Raw genomic sequence first — 26,051 nt, 5'->3', positions numbered from 1 at the left:
TGTTACATCACTTGTTGTACACAGGCACTAACAAATGAAAACAGCAAATATAAAACACGCATGCTAATCGACATTTACCTGGAAAGATATTCACAGCCCATATGATTTGTTAGAACCCTAAGCGTCCCTCCCCTGCATTAATTTATTATTACAGTGATTTAATAACATGTGGATATCAGCTTTCTGTGATCCTCCTTTCATCGTTTAGCATTGGATGGTTTGTTATAGCAAACCCCTTGCACCTAAGGGACAAACTCCCATGTATACATTTAAACAAAGCTTACTTCATTAACCCTTTGGTACTTTAAAGGCTTAGGAAGTATTGCTTTGTGTCCAATCTGACAGCTTTCTAATTATCCTGTAAGAGGAATTTTACTTATGTATTTGTCTATTAATACACACCATACACATGACTTATTATCATGCAGCTGGGCCTGCTTCAATGTCCTCAATTCAGACCCCGGTCTCCCTGCGCAGCTGTCAGCCAACTCCACAAACTCCTTGCAGAACTGCTAGCCAGGATCAACACCCACACATCTACTACACCCGAGCACGTTCTTGCCAGACAACTTACCCAGAGTGAGAAATCACAGCCTTCACTTTACAACTATTAGTCAGCTGACTTCCCCAGCCCCAACTGGTGAGCAACTTGGAGACCCAGCCTTTGGAACTCTCCCCAGTTCCAAAAACCTCCTCTGGCCTTTCCTCCCCCTCCATTTCAAACCCTTCATTCATCTCAGCCTCCTATATATGTTTCTCTTTGTTTAATTTAGTATTGCCTCTCCTATGTCATGGTGTCATCTGTCACCACCCCATGTGTAATTTTCCAGCTCCTCGGTCTGGCGACCTTTGAATATTATTCCATTTGCACTTCACTTTATCCTTCCCTCCCCTTTCTGCTTTTGCATGAACAATGGGTGTTCTCTTTTCAAGGTCCATCTCGCTTCTGTTAAATCTCCATGCGCTCTCTGAATTGTTTCTTCACGAAGCACTGAAGTTCAGCTTTTAATTGTGCTTGATTTTTGGAGTTTAACTATGTTCCTGCACCTACGGCTACTAGAATTTTCATTGCCTAAGCAATCAACAACTCACTCTATTTACCCCCCCCAATTTTCAGTGTTAGTATCAAATGTAAAACTACACACTGAAAATATTGCACAAATTCTTCAGCGCATAAATTCTCTAACACACCACGAGTCAGCGAATCAGGGGGTCTAGTAGGGGTCCAAAAGGCAAATCCTGGCAGAAAAGGGGGTACAATGGTGAATTTAGAAGGGTGCAATGCACCAGAAGTACCTTCAAGTCCACCACTACACCACAGGAGACAAATTAAAATGGGGGAACTGTTGTAAATTAGTGGGGAACAGCACTCAGAAGGGGGCTAGAAACATCAATCACCTTTCCCTCTGTCCACAGTGGTGAGGCCCTGTCCATCTTCCTCGCACCAGGCTCTCCACTTCGGAAAATATGGGCTAGAAAAATATCTGAAAAATAAAAATTAATTAGAGAGAAAAAATAACTACATTAATGAAGGATTACATAAAAAACAGTTTTTGTTTCATGAGGAAGTAGAATGCATATTGTAAGTGCTGTCTGGCTGCGCCAAGTGGGTAATGAGAAATGAATCATTAGTACAGCAGTGGCTTGTAATGTATGTAACTAAATCTAAGAACAGTTCTTAATCAACCATTCTAAACGCCTATTTTTAGATTACGATCATTTCTGGAAAAGCAGATAAAGAAACTCGAATGTGAAGTGTCTCATTGGAAACTGAAATATGAACACTCAACAATAATTAAGCAAGGCACTCTAAACCAAGTAAGTCATTATAATGTTAGAGATATCAGAACCTTGCTGTGAATCTGTCATGTTTTCATTGCGCTGTTTAAGGACATCCAGCAGAAATACAATAATAGCTATGATGCCGTTCGCACGCCAGCAATGCCCTTTTTGTTGGCATTTTACTGCCTGGAAGTGGCACAGTTGAACTCTAGATGAGTACATGGTGCTGTTGCATGTAATGAGCAGACAACAAAGGCCAATTAAGCAGTAAACTGCACCCAGAATTACCAGCAGAAAGCAATTACATGATATGCTACGAACTTAATTGTATGTACATCTTTTTCCGACATTTTATTTTAGAGATCCTGAAAACCAAATTGTTCGAATATTCGACAATTTAGCTTTGACTGTTCTACCAAAGTGTGTCTGTTTGGTCATTTCTTCACAGTTTGGTTAGGAGAAATTGATTTGCTGGTTAGGAGAAATTGATTTGCTTAGTAATTATTTAATGGGTATGTAACCATCTCCTGTAACGCACAGCAAACGCATTCATAAAGGGGGGCCAATTCATCAAAATGCTATGGATGGTGAAAGTGCCATCATACACACAATGTTCTCACAACAAGCGTCATTACCTGAAATTTTATCCTGATTAAATTACAATGAGTGATGTCATATCACATCTGGCAAAATGACATCACAGGAACTGACATCACAGGACATCACATTGTTAGGTAGAATCATATGCAGCACCCTTTGGAAACACCACACACAATTAAAACTACAAGTGTAACTACAAATTCACCTTTGGTACAAGCGTGTACTACACAGTAAAGTGGTAGCGATGGCTGAGCAGCCAGACTTATCTCAAGAGTAAAGTGAGCAGTATCAGAAGTTACACAAAGGACCGCAATTGCTATGATTCAAACACTGATTCAAGGTTTCTGAGTAAAAGAATATACATTTATTTACACCATCAGTTATAAAACAGTTCACTAATATAAAGCAGCAGAAAATCACAATCTTAATACACTACAATACCCCCAATCAATTCTGGACAAGTTAGTCTCAAAATGAAGTGTGAGGAAGATGGCACTCCAGTAATTTAAAAGGGAGAAAAGACAAGGTCATCAACAATCAATCAGCACCAACAAGTGATAGGCAGGGCAATACAGAAAAGGCTTAGTACAACTAGGATTCAAGTCAATAGGCATGGGCCAATGTTAATGGTTCAGATTCTTTGCAGAGGATCACACAGTTCAGAGTAGTTTGTGGTTAAGTCTTTGTCAAGAGTTCAGAACGAAGTTGGTCGGAAGAAAAGTTATTCAAAGGAGAAGAGAAGGACAAGCGTTCGTAGAGGCAAAAGATTTCAAAGACTTTCACCGCGGTCAGGCAGAAGGAATGACCATATTTGCACAGTACCTTAAATGAAGAAGAATTCTGTAGCTGAGGCAGTTATTCCTGGCAGTTGATGCAGGCTTATGGTTCCTGAAGCGACTGTCGTGGTGACAAGATGGAGGAAGACTGGAGGATCCTGCACTGCCTGAGAAGAAGCCAGCTGCAGAGCAAAGCGTCAAATAAAAGGTGTGCTCTGTAAAACCCAAACAGGTTTCGTTCCTCCTGGCTATCCGGTCCACAACAGCGATGCACAGCAAATTCGACCAGGAGAGGAAGGCTGGCGTTTGGTGTTTGGCGAGCTGGTTGGTCCCACCAAGCTCAAGGGAAGAAGATTCCTTGCAGATCTTCTCTGTCATCAGAGTTTCGGGTGATTCGGACCTGCAGCAGGGCTTCACAGGGATTTCCAGTAGTTGCAGCAGTCCTCTTCCTTCAGCTCCTCATTGGTTCTCTCGTTCCAGTGGCGACTCTGCCTTCCAAGTCCCAGACACCTGCTTTTAAGCAGTTTTCCCCCATTCACACAGCCTGGCTGTCAATCAAACAGCAGGGTGGCTGTCCTGGCAGGACCAGCACCTAGCCAATCAAAGTAGAGTGCGACTTGGGTCTCCAAGGAGACCCTGTCCAGGGGGCCTCAGACCCCTCCCTCACATCCTGTCCACCCAGACACTCAGGCGCCTAAGGAGGGCTTCTGTGCAGAAGCCCACCAAAGGACAACGAACAAAGGAACCAAACCTGGTTTGGCGCACAGAGTAAAACACGAGAAAGCCCTTTACAAAAAGAAATGGTGATTAAACCTGATCGGAACCAAATAAAAATAAGAGGAGTCCAGCGGATTAGAGTTTGAGGCTACAACCATAATAGTACCTAGGCTATTTTCATAGCTCACAGTAGAATAAAAATGGTAGATACCACTGCCACCAGCCAAATCTTAGAGAAAGGGGAACGAAATAATGTTCCATGAGAATCAGACAAAAAGGGATAATTATTAACCATACCAGTACTCTATTGGAAGATAGGGTGTACTGGGTCTGTAAATTTAAAAAGACTAGTAAAGTCAATGGCAACTTTACATGTTCTGGGAGACAGTAGTCAGTCTCAGAAAATGGAGTTTAAAGTTGGAAGTCTAAAAAGACAACCCTGTGTCACTGCACTAAAGGTGCTGTGTGACACACAGTAAAAAGATGATGCCTGTGTAGTGGGTGAGACTCCATAGTCCACGAGCAAAAGAGGTACAACACACAGCAAAAACACATGTAAGAGTGGGAAAAAAGGCTCACTGTGGGGTTCTGTGTTTTGGCAAAATGACACTGACATCAAGGTGTGGATGAGTAAATTCTTTAATCAGTTTCCAAGCATAACATCCAGTTTTTAGAGTCATTATTCATCAGATGGTAAAGTCCAGATCTCACAGACAAGCACCGGCCTCCTCTCTCTCGGTCTACATCTCTCAACTCCCGCGAGAGAACAGCAGTCACACATAAACATTCTAACCAGTAACATTCCATTGTCAATCATGACACTAACTCCCGATTCCATTAGGATTCAGGATAAAACCAGATCCTTATATATCTCCCCTCCTTAGAGATATCAAAAAGACAACCAGTTAACTCAAGCATAACAGCTATATACAGCACACACACACAAACACCCACAGCTTCGATGCACCTGCATCATCTCTCCAAACTAAGAACATTCTGCTAACCACTTCCTATATTCCATGAACATCCACACCGCCGTGTGACACAATTACAGCCAATGTCCCTTCCTCTTTCTACTAAGTGAAGAGGAGGTATCCAACTACTGAAAACCATTACTACACTTTACAAACATAGAGGCACCCATACCTCTCATCCAAATCTTAACTCCACCGTCCCCCAATAGAACACACACACAACTCCCTCACACCCTTCAATCGCAAACCAGTATGTGCCTCAACACATACCACCTCCAATTAGGCTGCGTATCCCTGATACTCGGTTATCTACTTCACTACTCAGTGACTCCATTACCCCAATTGTGCCCATGTTGAAAGTATTCCTCAGTACATCAAGCTCCTTTTTGGGAGAACCCCACTTCATAAACCCAAGCAACACACAAACATCAATAACTCTGCTAAAATCCTCATATTATCATGACAACTACTGTAAAGTTTCTAAGCACAACAACCATTAACTTTGCTTAACCATCAGCACATATACACTTTAACATAAACAAACTCTCATTCATTCTGCATTATAAAAGTCCCACATGTGGAGAAAAACGTTAGTGGAGAGAAACTCTACTTTAGTTTCCACATACCAAACTCTAGCAATACTGACTACGCAACCTATACTTCATTAAAAAGTCCATCTGTGGAAGGGAATGTTTGTTAGTTAAACATGCGAGTAACACTCTATTCCACTACTAAGCATTTGTTATCAGAGGCCACGACATTTACACTCCATTCGTGCACACCAATCAATATCACGCACCACCACTTGCAACAGGCCCCCCATCACACATGTTCTCAAAACACAAGTACTGAGTAACATTTCAAAATATCACTAGAACTACGCATGTTTCAATCACTTCCTTCAAAAATGTCACTTTAAACCTCCTTTAAAACCCTTCACATCAGGATTTAAATTCCGCACGCCCATGGATGACTGAGCACAAACACCTTTGAAACCTAAACTCAAAACAAAATTTGTAAACAAAAATTGTAAACCTTCTTCTCTGCTCCTCAGCATTCAACCACTTTGATGGAGCACCCAAATATCTGGACAACAGATCCCACAAGAAACTACAACCATCAATTTCAGGCTCAAACTCTCACACACTCACGCTCTTTAAATGTTGTACAGGCCTCACATGACATTTATCACCAAACTAAACGTATTCTGCTATTCCACTAATAAACAAATCCTCAAAAGCAAAGAAAAACAAATAGCTCCATTCCTTGCTCCTCGTGTCCACATCTTTAAACAAACAGTACCTTCAGGAACACGGCCCTTCCTCGTGTCCACTTCATTAAACTAAAATACCTTCATGGACACGGCCCCTCCTCATGTCCACATCTTTAAAGTAAAAGTACCTTCAGGGACACGGCCCCTCTCCCGGCTCATTGATGCAGTGCTCTGCATCTTTGCGATATTGCTTTCATAACAATGCGACAGCAGCACACCATAATCCGATCCCTAATTGAGAGTGCAGACTTGTGAGCGCAGACTCTTCCAACGTCTCCTTTTTGCACCCCTCTGCACAAGGAAACCTCCTACACAGCGCAGGCCGCTCCCTGCACTTCTCGCTGGCACACATTTTTCAAGTGTGTCACTCCGCCTGAAAACAGCCGGTTCCAGAGCCTGATATATGCAGCCTTTTCTCCTCAGCAAGGCCAGAATTAAGAGCCCCTTCCAGCGCTGTAATGGGCTCTAACTCCCTAATGGTGTTGCTGCATATTGGCTCCGAGCCTCTCATAAGCACATTTGTGACTCCAAATACCTCCACTGTGCCATGGGCTCCATGCCCCCAAGTGTATTCAAGAGCTACAAGTCCCTTAGGTGCAGGAACGGGCTCCAAGCCCTCTCAAATGCTGGAATGGCCCCCAGGACCGTACCTTAGCCCAAACTCCTTCAAACAACTTCCCTGACACTTCTTGGCACAGCTTAGGTTCACAACCTCTTCTGATGCTGCTGGCCTGGGCTCCAAGCCCCCATCTGCGCAGCATGGCTTCCTAATAATCCAGGCGTAACTTAGCCCCCCAGGCTTCTTCAAATCGCTACTGCCTTGGGCACCAAGCCCTCCATGTCGCAGCTTGGGTTACCAACCCCTTAAAACAGTCGTTGGGCCCAAAGCCCTGCCAAAGTCTCTTGACTTTCTCTGTGCGAGACCTGTCTAACCACTGACAGACCAGCTGGCCCCAGGCTTTGACGCATCGCCTTATTTTCTGCGCCTGTGCCCTTTGCGCTGGGCCCTTCTACGCCTATAGCATTAAGCGCTCGCCCTACCTGAGAGAGAGGGTCTTCCTTGGTTTGGGGGCGGTGCTTGTCTCTTCTTCTGTGCTGTCCTCCCAGCCCAGCCAGCATCCTCATCACCAATGTGGGGTTCTGTGTTTTGGCAAAATGACTCTGACATCAAGGTGTGGATGAGTACATTCTGTAATCAGTTTCCAAGCATAACATCCAGTTTCCAGAGTCATTGTTCATCAGATGGTAAAGTCCAGATCTCATAGACAAGCACCAGCATCCTCTCTCTCGGGCTACATCTCCAACTCCCTCGAGAGAACACCAGTCACACATAAACATTCTAACCAGTAACATTCCATTGTCAATCATGACACTCACTCCAGATTCCATTAGGATGCAGGATAAGACCAGATCCTTACACTCACACTCTTACCAGGTGAAAAAATAAATCCTAGAATTCCAGAAAAGCTGCTGAGGGACTCAACAGGTAAGGGAAATTAGCCATTCAGGAGGATTCTCCCTAACACTGCCCTCTCCCCCCCCAGACTAAGGAACAAGAGGATTTAATCCACTCCTGGATGAATCTCTTCGGTTATAAACATCCTACAGAGACCATCAGCATTTTGCTGGTGACATCCTTACATGTGCTCAATGGTGAAATCAAACCCTTGCAAGCAGATTGACCATCTTAGTAGTTTTAGGTTCTCCCCTTTCATTTGCATTAACCATCTCAAGGGTTGGTGGGCTGTCTGAATCACAAAAGTAGATCCATACAGGTATGGTCTAAACTTCTTCAAAGAACACACAGTAGCAAAGTACTCACGCACAATGCAGTGGCGGCTGGTGAGTTTGAAACCTGGTGGGGCGTATATTTCCCCAGGGCAATTTTCGAAAAATTTTCCAAAATGTGCAATTTACTGTCCAAAAAACCCACCGAAATATGAAAAAAAAAGCATTAGGTTTTACATACTAATGGTGGTACATTATTCTTATGTGTGCAAGTGTGTGTGTGATGGTGTATTTTACAGCAGCTTGTATTGAGAATAGCTGGTACTATGGTGTATGCATAAAGACATTCATTATATAGTCAGTAATGATGGAAACATATATGTATGTCATGCTGTTACTGGCATTCATATGTCTTCATCCTCTTGCTAATGTGGGATTTTAGGCATTTTTTGAAATGGGGAGCAACTAAGCTAAAATATGACATTTAAATGAAAGTCCCCCCACCCCCTGCCAAATGAGGGGGACAAAATGGTGTGCTACAAAAGTTGGGGGACACAAACACCCTTGTCCCCCCTGAAATTACTCCCATGAATTCAAGGTGTTCAGACACTGAAATTGTCTTCTCCCTGATACTAAAATGGTGCACACAGAGCCAATGAATATATTCACCTTCCAAAGGGCATTCAACCTACCAGCGCTTTGAAGTCATACCAATGATACATAAGGCGCTATATAAATGCCAAGTAACATAACATACCAACAATTATGAGACATTTTCTTTGAAAATCATATTCTCTCTGGCACCAAAAACATTTGCACTCAAGTCTTAAAGAACTATAAGGTTTGCTATTTGCATCTTTGCAAGCAACAAGAGCTTGCAAGCAACAAGAGCTTGGTATGGCCACTGAAAATAATCCATGTCTGCCGACCAAGAATTTAGTGACTTTTCCTATACATTCAACAAGTTTGCTCTGTTAAAGTGAGCAATGAGGAGGCCTGCAATGGTTGCGAGCTGTAACAATACGTTTTCCATTATAATATTTGATCTCAATCACCAACATGATATTTTTGCCCTGCTTGATAGCTCGATGGATGGCTGTGTCGCAGAGCCTCCAGGGCCAGGCTCAGTCCAACAAGCCTACAGTTTATTGGACTCAATACTCTTTGCAATTGCAAGTACTGTGGCAACAAACACGAACAGTCATGCTGTTCTTTGTAAAGTAAAAAGGGTCTGCATCAATGCAAACAGCGTGAGCGGATCAAAACATAATGCAGCATTTCACTTGGGCGCGTGCCTGCTTCCAACAAACAATACATTTCCCAATCTTAATGGGACGCCTACAATTTGCAGTAAGAAGACGAGGCAGTATTATTTAGTAATTTTGGTGGCAGTGGATGGAGTTCCCCCTCTGCAGAAGGGCCAGGTTACACGTGATTGTATTCACAGCATGGGAGGCCAGTAGTAGGCTGGGCCTCGCTTCATTACATTACTAAAGGGAGGCAGCCCGTTTTCTTTGTGCTGGAGCCAGCGTTTGCCTTCAAGCTGTTGGGTACCCGTCACTAGCTCAGGCTGAAGATCATACCAGAAGCACAATATGAGCGAAACAGGTTTCTGGAAAAGGTTGCTGTATTGCAACCGCAACAGTAGATCTCAGCTGTGCAAACCTCTGGGCCTTCTGGGTGGGCCACCCTGAAGTCCCAGACGGTTGCACAGCTGAGATCTACTGGGGTGAGTAACTTCCAGGAAGCAGTGTTCAGTACTCACTTAAACAGTGTAATATGGTAAAAGAAGACAAGTGCGCGTGGTTCTTTGGTGCAGCTCTTCAAATTTATGGGAATCGAGGAAAATAGCTGTCGTATGACTTCAGGCACACGAGGACCCCACCTGGACACAACTTCTTCCATCCCCTTTGTGTCAAACATCTAGAAACAAACCCAGAAACAGAAATCTGACATCCCTGTACTGCATGCACAGGCCAACTCCCAGAGACATGCCATTAAAGAGGCATACGGGTGCTATACATGACTATTCTATGTTACATTAAGAACTCTACACCTCCACAAGTCACACCCAATTATCCTACTGCCACTCCAACCTGTGCACCCTATCACCATGCGCACAACAGGCCCCTATTTGGACACAAATGCCTCTATTTGAGTGATGGGGCAAACCACAGCCCTCTGGACATTATGGGGTGCCGTGCCACTCCCATCAGCCCTAGCTACCAGAGTCAATGGGTCGGTGAATTGTAAGAATTGTGAACCAGAGTATATGGGGGACTGCAGTTTGCCCACCGCTGCTTTATTCACTCTAATTAAACCACACAAATAGACCAACAATACCCCGTGACTTCCGAACTGCTCACAACAATACAGCAGCAAAGCTACCTTGCTTTTCCCTCTCTCCCCACTGAGCTGACCCACCTCCTAATGGAGGTGCGCCAGAGACCCCAAGACCGAACCTTGCCCGAGGGCGCCTCGGGCACTTTTAAAAAAGTAAATGAGCACTATGTATTTCAAATACGTAGTGGTCATTTACTGTTTTAAACTTGGCCTTCACCAGGATTCCAATACTGGTCCAGGTCAGGAGGACATGATTGCAATCCTGGTGAAGGCCCGGTGGAAGGCTAGAGGCACAACACAATGGTCGGCGGGCCGCGGCGGGAGCTGTGACATGCAGCATCTTGCATTCGCCAGTAAGCAGAGTGCTGCAGTCTGCGGCCCGCAACTGCTGGCCACGCCACACACGACAAACCTCTTAGTCTTCACCATGCAGCATGTCGCATGGTGAAGACTAAGAGTTTAGCAGCAGCATGCAAGCCCAACAGGCCAATTATAACACGACTTGTGTTATAATGGGCCTGTTGGGCTTGCATGCTTTACACAACGTCGGTTACGGTTTGTTTCACTTACCTCAAATCACTGTTGTTGGAGTTGGTCTTCGCCAGATACTCTGTCGGCGTACGGCGGGCAGCAGGCAGCAGGCACAGCAGCACACGTGGATGGGCCTACTCGGGAGGGACAGCTGGCACGCACACGACCACCACACCAGCAAGGCCCTGTCGAAAGAACGAGAAAGAGAAGGTGAGGCACCGTGTGCCCACCTATCTCCGCCCACACCAGTCCACACACGGATTGTCATTGGCTGGCAAACAGCCAATGACAATCCAAAACTACCTGTTGCTATGCTGCATGGCCTGCCAGCATACAGTAGGTAGGAGGGGTTTGGAATCACCCGCTGGTGGTGCGCTGTTTGCGCACAATTCCAAGAGTGTGGGGCCACCCCTCCAGCGCCCCGCCAGCCTCCTGAATGGCAGAGTAGTTACGTAGAGTGCGTGGAGCTACGAGCTCCACGCACTCTACATTACAGATTTTTAACTAAATCAGGACGCGCCCCTCCGGGCCTCCGCAGCAGCAGGCCAGGCCCAGCCAAACAGCACAGCATTGCAGAGCGGCAGATTAATTAATAAATTATTAATCTGCCGCTCTGCAGAAATTTAATTTGCATTTTAGTTGAGAAGAAGAGAAATACTCTGTTCTCTTCTTCTCTCTCTTTGGGGTTGGGGGGGCGGCGCCCCCCCGCCCATTGTAAGCAGCCGCCACTGGCACAATGGTTGCTCAACTTGTTTCTGGTTCCTCCAGCTTCCTGCTGATGAAGCAAATTGTGTGCTCCCTACCTTTCTCATCCGGTTGACTAAGGACTGCACCCATACCTGTATTGGAGGCATCTGTCTGCACAATGAAGGGTTGGTGATAATCAGGAGCTCTTAGGACTGGAGCTTGACAAAGAGCTTTCTTCAGTTTTTCAAAGGCTTGAGTGCACTCCTCATTCCATCTAACCTTTTTAGGGAATTTTGTAGAAGAGACTACATTCAAGGGAGAAGCTATGGTCCCATAGTTCTCTGTGAAATTTCTGTAGTACCCAGTGAGACCTAGGAAGGCTATCACCTGGGCTTGAGTAGTAGGGGTTGCCCAGTTTTGTACAGCTTGTACTTTGCTAGGCAATGGCCTGATTTTACCTCCTCCTACATCATGACCAGGGTAGACCACTTTGCTCTGACCAATTGTCTTTATGGTCAGATGGGCCTGCTCAAGAGCCTGCAATACATATCCTAAGTGGTCAACATTTTCTTTCCAAGTAGGGCTGAACACTGCAATGTTATCCAAGTATGCCATGCATAAGTCCTCCATCCCATTCACAACTTGATTAACCATCCTTTGTAATGTAGCAGGTGCATTCTTTAATCCAAAAGGCATAACCTTAAACTGGTAGAGGCCTGCTGGGGTTGAAAATGCAATTTTCTGCTTGCCATGGTCTGTGTCTGTCAGGGCTATTTGCTAATAGTCTTACTCAAGGTCAAATGTACTGAGGAACTTGGTTGCACCAGGTTTATCCTCCTTGGATCCTGCCTTTGGTACTAGAGCAACTGGACTAGACCATGGACTTGTAGATGGCTCTATAACCCTGAGATCAAGCATCTTGTTGACCTCCTCCTTTATGTGGGTTCTTACATGGTCTGACATTCTGTAACCTCTGCTTTTCACAGGTAGACAGTCATCAAGGAGAATCTCATGCTGGCCCCAACCTGGTGATAGTAAAAACAGGGAGGCAAACTGCTTTAACAGAAACGTGCACTCCTCCGGTAGTTCAGATGTCAGATTAGAAGAGAGATTAATTCCTTCTATTTTCTCATCCAAAGGCTGGCCTCTGAGTAGGTCAGGTAGAGGTTCAGTCTCCTCTTCCTCTTGAGCTGAAGCTAGAAGCAAAGCTCCCACTTCTGGTCTAGAGGCATAGGCCTTTAAACTGTTGGTGTGAAAGACTCTGGGAGCCTCCTTAGGTCTGCCTAAGTCCACCAGATAGTTCACCTCTCCAGGTTTTCCCACAACCTAGAAGGGTCCTATCCACTTGTCCTGCAAGGCCCTCTACCTTCTTGGCATCATAACTAACACAAGCTGGTCTTGAGTGAACTCAACCATATTGGACTTCTGGTCATGCCAATGTTTGAACAGAGCCTGACCTGCTTTCAAGTTATCACTAGTTTCTGCCATCATGTGTGACATTCTCCTCCGGAGACCTGTCACATAATCAGTCACTCTGACTGGCTTAGGGGAAGGAGCACACTCCAACCCCTCCTTAATCAGGACCAATGGACCTCTGACTGGATGGCCATAGAGAAGTTCAAAGGGACTATATCCAACTCCCTCCTGAGGGACTTCTCCATAAGCAAAGAGAAGGCCCGGCAGTAGAAGGTCCCACTTTCTTTTAAGGGGGTCTTCTAAAGCACCTATCATGCATTAGATGAATTTAGATGAAATGTTTGTTAAACCTTTCAACCAGTCCATTTGTCTGTGATGGTAGGCTGTAGAGAACTTGTATTTGACACCACAGTTTTTCCACATGGCTTGCATGTAGTGGGACATAATATTGGATCCCCTGTCGGATATCACTTCCTTTGGAAACCCTACTCTGGTAAAAATACCAAGTAGAGCCTTAGCCACAGCCTGAGCCATAACAGTTCTCATAGGTATCACCTCAGGATATCTAGTAGCATGGTCTACTACAACCAGGATAAACCTGTTTCCTGAAGATGTGGGAGGGTCAAGGGGACCAACAATGTCAATTCCCACCCTCTCAAAAGGAACTCGCACCACTGGTAGAGGCACCAATGGTGCCACATTCTTGGCTCCAGTCTTGCCAGAGGTTTAGCAAGTGTGGCAGCTCCAAAAGAATGTGTCAACTTCTGCACCCATTTTAGGACAGTAGAAGTATAAAGAGAGCCTTTCCTTGGTCTTTTTGAAACTCAAATGATCAGGCAAAGGTATCTCATGGGCCAACTGTAGGAACTGGAGCCTGTTTTCTAGGGGCACTACAAGTCTTTTGCAGTCCCCAGGGATAGACTCAGTCGGTTCACTATAGAAGAGGCCATCTTCCCAGTGCAACATATGCTTCCCAGGCTCTTGCCCAACGAGCTGAGAAGCTGCCTGTTGTCAAAGACCTTCAAGAGTAGGACACTCTCTTTGTCCTCTGCTGAAGTCTGCCCTGTTGGATCCACCTTCTGCCAGTAAAGACTGCAGCTCAGGATGGTCAACAGGATCCAGATCACCAACTAGAGTAAGGTCCTCTTCAGGATCTGACTCTTCAGAAGCTAGATCAACCACACAGGGTTGTACCTCACACTCAGCCTCAGCTGGTGGAGGAGTCACCGGTGTGACTTCGGACAATCTTGGGGATGTCCTTGTTGTTAGCAAAGGGGTGCTATCTGCTTTCTTCTTGGGGGTCTTAGGTTTCCCCTTTGCCTCTTTCTTTTTGTTTGGAAATAGCAGTTAGTATGTCCTGTGGACTGGGGTGATAGTTTCCTCTATCAATTCCCCTGGAGAGCCTCTCAAGGTCCTCTCCCTTACAGGCCTAGTGAGCTCCTTTCTCCTTTTACTTGGAGGCCTGGGGGTACTAGACACAACTCCAAGAGTTTTCAGGTCATAACCCAACAGGACTCTACCAGGCACTTCACTCTGCACACTAACAGGTATCTTGACAGTCATGTCATTGGACTGGATGAGAGGTGGTAACTGGGGAAGCATTTGCACAGGCTCTCCAGCTAACTTGGATAGATGTTTGGGTGCCTTAGCAACTTCCTCTACCTTGAAAACTGATTCATCAACCACAGTTATGCTGGCTCCAGTGTCTCTGATGGCAGGGGTCTCCTGGCCATTCACAAGAACACTATATTTATACTACTCTTTAGGATTATCTGGAATGGAATTATAGACATCTAAATTCTGTTGTTCCCACAAACCCAGGGACAAGCTGCGACTCTCATGGGTTTATCATCCAGTAGGTAGAAGTTTCCACTTGCCATAGGTACTTCTTCCTCTGGGGAGAAGGCAAAGGAGACAGTGTGGAAACCTGAAGGTTTACCCTTGCATCTGGAATCCCCTTTTAACATGGTAAGTTGACCCCAAACATAACATTTCCCAAATGTTTTGATGAATGGGGGCTTGTTTTGACCTACTTCTGGTTTGGGTCCAGAAGGTACTCTAGCCTGATTTGGTTTCCCTTGTGGCATACCCTTGTTATATTTGGGGCCCTCTTTTGGATTGGAGGTATTAGAATTATCCTTGTTATTTTTCTTTGGCTGCTTTCCCTCATCCTTCTTCTGAGTTACCCCACAATCCTTGTGAGAAGCCCGATTGGCAACCCGCATGTCAGCAGGCTAAGCTAACTTCTTTGGATCAATCTGCTTAGAATCAGCCAAGTGCTGTCTGAGCTCAGGAGAGCAGGCATCATATATTGACTCAAACACAAGATTTCTCATACCTTCATAAGTGTTAACTCTGTAAACCTTAACCCAACCATCTAAGTTTGTCAAACATTCACATACCCAGGTAGCCCGAGGGGTACCATCATGCTTTTTGAGGGTCCTAAACCTTTTACGGTACTGGGAAGGGGTCTTCCCAAATTTATCAATTAAAGCAAGCTTCACACACTCATAATCCATCCTATCCACATCCCCCAACTCCATCACAACATCAGATGCAACAGTGGGTAGCCTAGAGAAGAGCCAAGGAAGCAACTGATTCCCTGTAATGTCTTGGTTATACTCAAACATTGCCAACCAATCAAAAATATCATGCTTAGCCTCATACATACCCACAATTTCTTTAGGCATACATGGTCTCTTAGGACTGGAAGACCAAGAAGACTCTGGGAGAGAAGCATTCTCAAAAGACAACTTTTTCATTTCTAGTGAATGGTTCAACTCCATTTCTCTGAGCTTAAGTTCTTGATGCTTTTGTTCAGTTTGAGTATTAATACGTTTGAATTCCAATTCAAGCCTCATCTTTTCTAGAGCAATGAATTCAGGACTGAGTGTAGGACCTGATGGGGTCCCATTGGAGAAAGGTTGAGGTTTCTGAGCAGGTAGAGGAGCAATAGGGGCTACATTGGGAGACTCATCGGCCTCATCTGACTCATCCATAATATTTGACACATTATCTTCCTCATCACTTTCCACATTTGGTGGAGGGGCAGGTATTTCAGACCCACTCCCCAGACTTTGTTTCTCCAACTACGTTTCAATTAATTCAGACTTTTTGCCTTTAACAGAGAAATTCCTTTCTCTACACACTTTTTCAAATGATGAACAGTGTAAGTAAGGAGGGTCTCCTGACTGTAGCTTTCCGTATCAGACATGATTAAAATTGCTTTTAGTGGTGTTTAGCCTTGTGGTTAGTTGAGCCAAGGTAATAGCAGCACTCTAAGTGTAATCAGTATACTTTATCCTCACCACTGTACACCAGTGTTAGGCAGAACCATATGAGGTACCCTTTGGGGACATCACACACAATTAAGACTACAAGTGTAAGTACTAATTCACCTTTGGTATGAGCCTATACTACTCAGTAAAGTGGTGGCGATGGCTGAGCAGCCAGACTTATCTCAAGAGTAAAGTGAGCAGTATCAGAAGTTACACAAAGGACAGCAATTACTATGGTGCAAATAAACACTGATTCAAGGTTTCTGAGTAAAAGAATATACATTTATTTACACCATCAGTTATAAAACAGTTCACTAATATAAAGCAGCAGAAAATCACAATCTTAATACGCTACAATACCCCCAATCAATTCTGGACAAGTTAGGCGGAAAATGAAGCGTGAGCAAAATGGCACGCCAGTAATTTAAAAGGGAGAAAAGACAAGGTTATCAACCATCAATCAGCACCAACAAGTGATAGGCAGGGCAATCTAGAAAAGGCTTGCTACAACTAGGATTCAAGTCAATAGCCCTTGGCCAATGTTAATGGTTCAGATTCTTTGCAGAGGATCACACAGTTCAGAGTAGTTTGCGGTTAAGTCTTTGCCAAAAGTTCAAAACGAAGTTGGTCGGAAGAAAAGTGATTCAAAGGAGAAGAGAAGGACAAGCCTTTGGAGAGGCAAAAGATTTCAAACACTTTCACCGCGATCAGACAGAACGAATGACTGAATTTGCACAGTACCTTAAATGAAGAAGAATGCTGTAGCTGAGGCGGTTGTTCCTGGCAGTTCCTGCAGGCTCACGGTTCCTGAAGCGACTGTTGTGGTGAAAAGAAGGAGGAAGACTGGAGGGTCCTGCACTGCCCAGGGAAGAAGCCAGCAGCAGAGCAAAGTGTTAAATAAAATGTGTGCTCCTTAAAACCCAAACAGGTTCCGTTCCTCCTGGCTATCTGGTCCACTGCAGCGATGCACAGCAAATTCGACCAGGTGAGGAAGACCAGCGTTTGGTGTTCGGCGAGCTGGTTGGTCCCACCAAGCTCAAGGGAAGAAGATTCCTTGCAGATCTTCTCTGTCGTCAGAGTTTCGGGTGATTCGGACCTGCAGCAGTGCTTCACCGGGATGTCCACTAGTTGCAGCAGTCCACTTTCTTCAGCTCCTCGTTGGTTCTCTCATTCCAGTGGTGACTCTGCCTTCCAAGTCTGAGAGACCTGCTTTTACCCCATTCACACAGCCTAGCTGTCACTCACACAGCAGGGTGGCTGTCCTGGCAGGACAGCCACCTAACCAATCAAACTAGAGTTCAACTTGGGTCTCCAAGGAGACCCTGTACAGGGGGGCTCAAACCCCTCCCTCACATCCAGTCAACCCAGACATTCAGGCACCTAAGGAGGGCTTCCATGCAGAAGCCTGCCAAAGGACGGCGAACAAAGGAACCAAACCTTGTTTGGCACGCAGAGTAAAACAGGAGAAAGACCTTTACGAAAACAAATGGGGAATAAACCTGACCGGAACCAAACAAAAATAAATGGAGTCCAGCGAATTAGAGTTTGAGGCTACCACCATAGCGTCTACCAGTACCGAGGCTATTTTCATAGCTTGCGGTAGAATAAAAATGGTAGATACCACTGCCACCAGCCAAATCTTAGAGAAAGCGGAACGTAATAATGTTCCATGTGAATCAGACAAAAAGGGATAACTATTAACCCTTTCCAGTACTCTATGGAAGATAGTTTGTACTGGGTCTGTGAATTTGTAAAGACTAATAAAGTCAATGGTAATTTACATGCTCTGGGAGACAGTAGTCAGTCCCAGAAAATGGAGTTTAAAGTGGGAAGTCTAAAAAGACAACCCTGTATCACTGCACTAAAGGTGTTGTGTGACACACAGTAAAATGATGATGCCGATGGAGTGCGTGAGACTCCATAGTCATAAGCAAAAGAGGTAGAACACACAGGAAAACACATGTAAGAGTTGTACAAAAAGGCTTACACTCTTACCAGGTGAAAAAATACATCCTAGAAATCCAGCAAAGCTGCTGAGGGACTCAAATTGTAAGGGAAATTAGCCATTCTGGAGAATTCTCCCTAACAGACATCACAAATGTAAAATTACAACCGTTGATTAACTAGGGTTTTCCACGGGTGCAGTCTTCACGTGCCAAGGGAAGACCCAGCAGAACCACAATAATCTAGGTGAACGGCCCTCATATAAGCCAAATCAGCCACATACAATCAAATACTACCATTGTTTACCAGTTAAAGCCGCGGTTGCTGGAGGTGCTTGTAATGTGATGGGTGGAATCTCACTTATCAAAGTGCTGATGTAATTTGCAAAGTGCTGCTGGGTTTCTTGATTGGTTTTGGGTGTGGCAATGGTGCATTTTAGGGGGAAATGATTCTGCTTGTTCCCTTTGTATATAGCTCAAACTGAGCTGAATACATTTAGGTAATCTCAGTTTGGGAAACGAAGGGGTTTGGCCAGGATCACACAGTTTGGACAAAATGAGTGGCTGGGATTTGGGCCCAGTCATCGTGTTTTCATAGAAACCACTTTAGCTAGTGTGCTACATCTTATCCTTGCACGTCCTTAGTTTCAAAACAATTTATGATGATTTCTGCATTGCTCTTTTTTATGTACAGAATCATGTGGTCAACCAAGCTGATTCGAAAATCACAAAATAACATTCAAAATTAAGTCAAAAATATAAAATAAATCTTTTTAAAACATATTTGTTAAAGTATGATTTATTGCATTACATACAAACACCAGTGTGTGTGTGTCCGTACGGACAGAAACGGCAATTTAACTACCCCAATTAGCACGGCAGGAGGATTGAAACAGGGCTAATTATTGGCCATATTTTATTTCTCCTTTTTCTAAACTGTTTCCCGCCCAAAATGAATGATAGAAAGATCAACTATCTCCTGTAAGCGGATGACCTGATCCTAATGGATTATATACCCTGGTGAGATTGCAGCAGCAGTTGAAAGCTTTGGAGTGTTTTGTGGATAAGAATATGTTAACAATAAATGCCCCAAAAGCAAATATGTTAACTTTGAACAAGGGGCAGGGAAAGGTTGGAGGACACTTCAAGTAGTCCATAGGGGGAACTCAGTTAGAGAAAGTGGACAGCTTTGTGTACATGGGTTTCTCAATTTTCCGAAAAGAAAATGGTGTGTGAAGGCTAATTGAAAAAAAAAAAAAGATCAAGGCCCAGGGAAGCTGTGTAAACAAGAAATTCTGAAACTTCTCTATAATTCATGTGCAAGAGTTTTATAGCAAAAAGGTTCCCTTCTGGTGTCGTTGGAAGCACTAGCCAAATGGAAACATTTGAACTTCTTACAAATGATTTGTACGGCAGAAGAGGGTTCGATTTGGAACCTGTTAAAGTGCGGGCTACACTCCAACATCCCAGATGGTCTTACTGTCCTGTTCTGTCAGTGCCTTAACATTTTAACTGCCATTGACTTTTCAGTGGATTGCTTAGTATTGTATCTACGGAAAGTAAAAAAGAGGCTGTGGGAGGCCAACTGGATTGCCACAATTGACCAGGTTCGGAAGTATCATTTATATTCAAATGTGTTATTAGACGCCAGACCCTAGAGCGAAGTTTGAGATACTGTTGATTCTGTAAAAAGGAAAACACTACATAAACTCTTTTCCACCTATTGGCAATCTGGCCTGAACTGTCAAAGGCACGTGAAGCCCAGTTCTCGCACCTCTTGAAAGAATTCAGAACGGCCAACATGGGCTGGGTCTGCCAACACATTTTTACAGATAAGGCCTTCAAATGGTCCCTAGCTGCCATCCGCTTTATGAAAGAAACTTTAGCAACTAGTGAAATATGCCTCTTGTAGTGAGCACTATTTAGATTTGTACAGTTTTTGATAGGCACTTTGAACTTCAATACTATTCATGGGAGATCTCTAAAACAGATTTTTAAGATTGTTTATTTTAGACTGTTTTTAAATGTAAATGTGGAACCGTTTTCTTTTTATACATGTACGGACATGTTTTAACAGGCTGTCTTTTTAAATTTTTCTTTGTATACGCTATTTGCTGTTTGACGATTGAGATCATGTGTGTTTATATGTGAAAGGTTCCTTGAGAACTATAACACATTAATTAAAAAAAAAAGAAAGTAGGATTTATTCACTGAATTTATAGCACCTTCTAGCAAAATGTTTCAATATTTTGAGAGTTGTAATTAACAGAGGGTCTTACTTAAAAAGGAAATTGGGTAGAAATTAGGAGCGATCATGACCTAACTAGTCTCCAGGGTCCCAGAGCACTGGTGTGACAGTTCAGTGTCATAGTACTTGGATCCTGTTCTTGGTGGGCTGATGCATCAGACGTTGGAAGTTGATGCAAACTGATCAGGCTCAGTCGGGCACGGAGCATCGACTAGGGTTGAATGCGGATGCGCTGTACGGTGGAATGGCGGTGGATCAAGTGATGCATGTTGGGGCGGGCCCAAAAATGCCACATAGTTGGTCAGGGCCAGTCAGGCTTTGGCTGTTGGGAGAAGTCGGCAGGTGACACTCCAGCAGATTAGGACGGTGGGCCACAGTCATTGAAGTGGTGATCGAGCGTGCGTCTATGTGAGTCATTGAGGTGGCAGTTCTTGGGCTGCTGGGCTAAGCCATGGTTGTAACCATTGGTAAGAGTCAGTGAATTACCTTCCAGAGATTCTTTATGGGTTCCGGTATTGAGCAGTTGTTTAAGGACTAGCAGGGGACATGCTTCGCTTGGACACGATGAAGTGTTGAGCTGGTTTAGATGCAGTGCAATAGTTTGGCTGGTTGGAGGAATGCAGACACCAGCGCCTTCCCTATTTTCAGGATATGGGGAATGTGAGGAAACTGTCATGAATAGCCGGATTCGACCCTTCTGGACTTCGTGGTACATGATGCTCTGCGGCATAAACACTGCAACTCATCCAAGATGGCCGACAAGTCAGAACCGTTGTGGTCTAGCCTTTGCGTGCAGTCGCCAGCTTCCTAGAAAACCGGCACGCCCCCGCGGCTCCGCGCATCTCAACTCTACCCCTACGAGTTAGTAGAAGTTGTTCGAGTTCGCTCTCTGCGTTATTGTGAATTCTATCTTCCTTCTTTGTTCCTGGAACCCCAATCCCCTCCAATCCTTACCTTCTGATACCTTCCTTCCTTCATGGATTCATTGACATTGTTCCTGGAAATCGAACGCTACTGGCTTGGCAGCCGGCTTCCACGCTGGAACCCGAGGACTCGCGTTCCAGCCTGTACAAGTCACGGTCGGTGAAAAAGAAAGAAACCTCATCCCGGAAGAACACAAGCAAGGAGAAAAAGGTGAGAAAGAAAGACGCTTGTGACAGAAACTTGTTTGGTGTGAGAGAACTGGCTAGTCTGCCCTCCAGTTGCTGTGAGCCCTTCACAATGGACTCAAGGACAGGATACTTCAATTCAGGGTCTGCTCTTCTGACACAGAAGATCCGTTGCAGAATGGTTGGTCCTGGTCCACAGCACTGGTCAATCCCAATGTTCCCTGGGAGTGGTTAGTGGACATATTTTGATCCGGAATAGGGCTTTCGACAGTGCAACTGTCCCAAAGGGCGTCCAGGTGAGAATGTTCAGAATGTCTCTTCGGCATTAAAGGATCCTTGAGGAACTGAGGGAATTCTGCTCAAGGGTTGTGCGACTCCTTCTAGTCCTCAGTTGATTGGTCTAAAGCTAATGTGCCATATGCTACCAATCCCTGTTCCTGGCTGGAGTGGAATCTGCCCTGTTAATCTTGCACCAAAAGTGCTTTGGTCCAGAAGAAGTGGAGGAGACAGGAAAGGGAAAGGGAAAGCGAGACCATGAGAAACAAGATGCAGTAATCCTTCTTCCAGTGTTCAGAGCACTCCTGCCTATTCTACTCCCACCCCCTTCCCTCCTACTGTCAACAAAGACCTTTGGATATGCAGCACCCAGGTGGAAGGCTACCCATCCTGTATGGGTGTGCTCCTTTGATACTTGGGCACAGGACTGTTGCCTGCTGTGCAGCTGATTCTGGGGGAGGGGGTTACCGACCCTTCCAAAGAGGATCAAAGAGAGGCTGCATCCTCCAAGTTTCTGTCCTGCCATGTGACACTATCAGCCGGTCGAATCCAAATGCACATTCACTTCCATAGCATAGCTGACTCACAGGAGCTGACACATGCGCAATATCAATTTGCATGTGGCGGCCAAGATCATAAGTATTGCCATGCACTATGCCTGAAATCAGGCATAGCTTATTTTTAGAGATTACCCTGCCACCAGCATGGGGTACTCATGGTCCTCATAGTTTGGGAACAGGGGGCATATCTTAAATGTCACCCCTATACTGCAGTGACTTTGCTTTCATTGTGGCCATTGAGTGGGCATCTTGTGATCTTTGAACCTGCCCTGTGCCATGAGCAGAGCGGGTGCTGTGTATCAAGGTACTGATCTAGCAGGGCACTAGTGCACTATGCGTTTGGCATGGAGTTGCGACAAAGGGGGATCTCAGTAGAAGATTACCCCTTTGGAGAAGGAATTACCTGCTTCATTGTATGTACTAACAACATTTTTTTAAAAAGCCAGGCAATTGCACTCTTGCCAGGTGGCAAGTCCTCACAAGGTGGTTATATCGAGGTTGGAGTGGGTTTAAAATGGCGCTCTTGGTGAGATGTATTGCTTTAGAAAAATAACTGCAACACAATGGTCACTTATAACAAATGTTTCAGGCTTGTTGGATTGGAGTCATTGTGATCAAAAGGATTCAAAGAGGTTTGAGTGCTGCAAATTGGCAAGGGCATCACATGGATATTATACACCTATCATGGGCCAGATGACCAAAGGGCTGCGCTGTGCACAGTGCGCCATGTGTTAAATAGCGCTTGTTTTATGACGGACTGAAATCCTCGATTATCGTAGATTGCGTGAATTTGCTCTGAAACACAGGCGCAGACCCTTGCAACTACCCTAGATGCGCCAATACCTCTTGCTTAGTAGGACTGTTGATTAATAGGCTGTGTGTTATTTAGAAACACTTGAAAGCCAGCAGCATTTACCAGAATAATACAAGGCTGCAAAAACAAGAGACATAATGGGCCTGATTAGCAAATAGATTTTGAATGGTACTTTCCCATTCCAAAAAGCTTTTGTAATTCAGGCCCTTTGTTTTAAATAAAATGTGACTTACCTGCGAGCTACATGTAAGGGAGGTTAATGTAAAGAGGAGAGAGGTTAGATTTTCAGGGGTTGGCGTTGCTGTATGCAGTGTTTACTGCACGTGTCACTGTGAGTACATTTTGCCTGCTGTGTGGTGACGTTGAAGCATTGGCTTTAATCATTTTAATTTCATTGATATTTGTATCGTGTTTTGTAAAGCCCTCATGTGAAAGGCCTTATGAAATGCACAAACTTACTTGTGCACACATGCACCCACCCCTCTTTCCACTTTGTATTACTTTCTACAGTGGCATAACGTGAGTACGTGAAGTCCTTTCCTTATGCTTTCCTCTGAGTTTGTATGCTCTCTTCCATTGGCATGCAAACGGTAGCACCGGTCCCTCATTAGCATTCTCAAGGAATTGTTTTCACAACTCGCTGACAGAACCTTCAGTTGAAGTGGCTTCTGACAGTGGGAGTCAGTAATACAGGAGGCAGTGCTAGACACATAATTAGTAGCTTTCTTAATGCTTTCAAAAAGATTCCTTTCATTCTTCACACATGCCAACTTCACTCACACATTCAATACGCTCACACACGCCACCTTCATTCATTGCAAACAGCAGCAGGTCGCCAGCTGAATGAGTACTAATCATATAGAAGACGGTGTGGGCATTTTCTAGACGTGGAACTTTATTACGCCATCTCCACAGTTGGCAGAATGTGGAAGAGTTCTCTTAAGTGTGATAATTACATAGCGCCATCTACACACTAAGTGCATCTATTGTTGCAACGCAGATAAACATATGTGTTTATCCTTCACAAACGAGCGCTAAAATAATAGGCGCAGAGATCAAGTAAAATGTGCGCAAACAAGCTCCACAAGCTTCAACACACACCTACGACAATTTGATTCACGCTACGTAACTGTTACGTTGCTGCCTCCAATATGTCAGCTCCCAGATGCATTGATGTAAAAAGATGTAACTTGGTTTTCCCCTTTTGATCACACAAGAATTAGAGAGGGAGAGAGAGAGAGAGCGAGAGTATGTATCAAATACTTTGATTGGCCAATATTTAATGCATAGCTCATAGATGCCATCACATTTAAATATACTATGCTAATTACATCTAAACTATTTACTATTACAAAATGCTTCTTTAAGCATATATTTGTGAAATTCCTTTGGTCCTTTTTCAATGCGTTCAACTTTACATGACTGACAACCTGCACATAAACATACAAACAACATCAGCTTCATGCCATGCCACATTGATTTATTCCATTGGTTCCACGTAAGGTTTTTAGATACTTGATTTGAATTGTGTTACAGATTTAGCCTGACATTTAAGAATTGTATTTCCAGTGGCTTCTTTCCGGAATGCACACGTATTTTGACATACTGAACAATGCTCAAAGTGACTTTCTTACCATGCGTTCTTACATATTTCCCCTTATGTGTTTTTTTTTCCTTTAGAAATGTGTATACAACGTTGATAATAAATCATGAAGAAGCAAAGAAGTGTCTTTCTGAAATATGTGTTGGGGTTGTCTACAATCATGCAACAACATGAACCAGAATCAATTTTAAAATTGTGCTTGAATAAATGTGCATTTGAGACCACCTATGTTATTCTTGGACACAATGAAAAGATGTTCCCAAAACTTTATACCTTCAAGATATCGGCAAAAAGGAAGGAAACACAAATTAGCAGTCAAACTGATATTTCAACGCTTGTAATGTTTAATTAATGACATGTTTTGGAAACTGCTGAGCTTTCAAAGGTCTTGCGTCATCAAATCCATGTTGGCTTTGTACAATGGTGATATTTGTCTGTGTACACATGTTGTTAGATTGTTGCTTTGTTCACTCTTTCTGCATTAAGGATTATGGATGCTGTACATTGCAGGTATACAAATAGGGCAAAATCCCAAATGTGTGTTTTCAGGGAAGCAATTCTCAAACGGGACGTTAACCAGAGAGCAAAAAAGATGCAAGGGGCACAGAGAATTGAAAACCCCTCACTACTGTGGCCCAGAAGGTAGTAGAGATTGATCGATTATCTTCACATACAACTAAGCAACACCATATACATGTAAATGTACCATACTGCTGTAAATTGCATACATATCATTGATATCTAGGCTGATCTGCAATTATTATTAAGCCAGCTGATCAAAAGTACGACATTTCTGTAACAAAACACAGACTTCTGAATGCAATGCTCCCAATAGAAACAAAACGGTAACTCAAAATTGTAGAGGCCCGAAAAGCAGTGCATACAAAAACCTGTGGAAAGGAATCTGTAATATGCAAAGCACTAAACAAGCTCTGTTCCAAGACTGACATGAGTGTAACAAGCGGGCTATGCTGGAAAACAGCCTACATATGTTAATAAACAGAAAGGGTTCAAACCTCTGTTATTTTTTCCTTTTTCTTAGTAGGGTACTGAGTAGCCTTGAAGGATGTATGTGATGTTTGCTCATAATAATAAAACGGTGGATACTGCACAAAGTTCTGTTTTCGAGAGCGACCATTTCCTGCCCAAAACCATTTCAACAATACGTTCTCCTTTATGTCCCCACTAGCCTTACTTCTGATCACTAGGTGATTATCATTTTTTAAATATATGTTTGCATTCCTTTGATCATTTGTAGAATACAGTGGACACCACGACAGTACTAGGACAGAGGGCAGAATAGTTGAGTGATCACAGGAACATCTCCATGCTTTTCATTATACCCTGCATGCCAGAGCCTAACCCGCACCTCCAAGGTAGTTTGCATGCACCC

The 26,051-nt window shown here is 44.1% G+C and overlaps 1 protein-coding gene across 2 annotated transcripts in view; it reads left to right on the top strand.

Annotated features, from left to right (window-relative positions):
* The window catches only part of CCDC102B (coiled-coil domain containing 102B), a 619,708-nt gene extending 594,031 nt beyond the window's left edge, over positions 1-25,677 (top strand). For both annotated transcript variants that reach the window (XM_069620783.1, XM_069620784.1), the window contains exons 5-6: positions 1,710-1,818; positions 24,736-25,677. In XM_069620783.1, coding sequence (XP_069476884.1) covers positions 1,710-1,818; positions 24,736-24,768 — 142 coding nt within the window. In that variant the 3' untranslated portion in view covers positions 24,769-25,677. The remainder of the gene's footprint in view (positions 1-1,709; positions 1,819-24,735) is intronic.
* Positions 25,678-26,051: the final 374 nt, after the last annotated feature.

Source organism: Ambystoma mexicanum, chromosome 5q (genome assembly GCF_040938575.1).
Source record: "Ambystoma mexicanum isolate Mex_15411 chromosome 5q, UKY_AmexF1_1, whole genome shotgun sequence".
In the NCBI taxonomy this organism is placed as follows: domain Eukaryota; kingdom Metazoa; phylum Chordata; class Amphibia; order Caudata; family Ambystomatidae; genus Ambystoma; species Ambystoma mexicanum.
The sequence above is the reverse complement of the archived record's forward strand: the minus strand, read 5'-3'. Positions and strand labels throughout refer to the sequence as shown.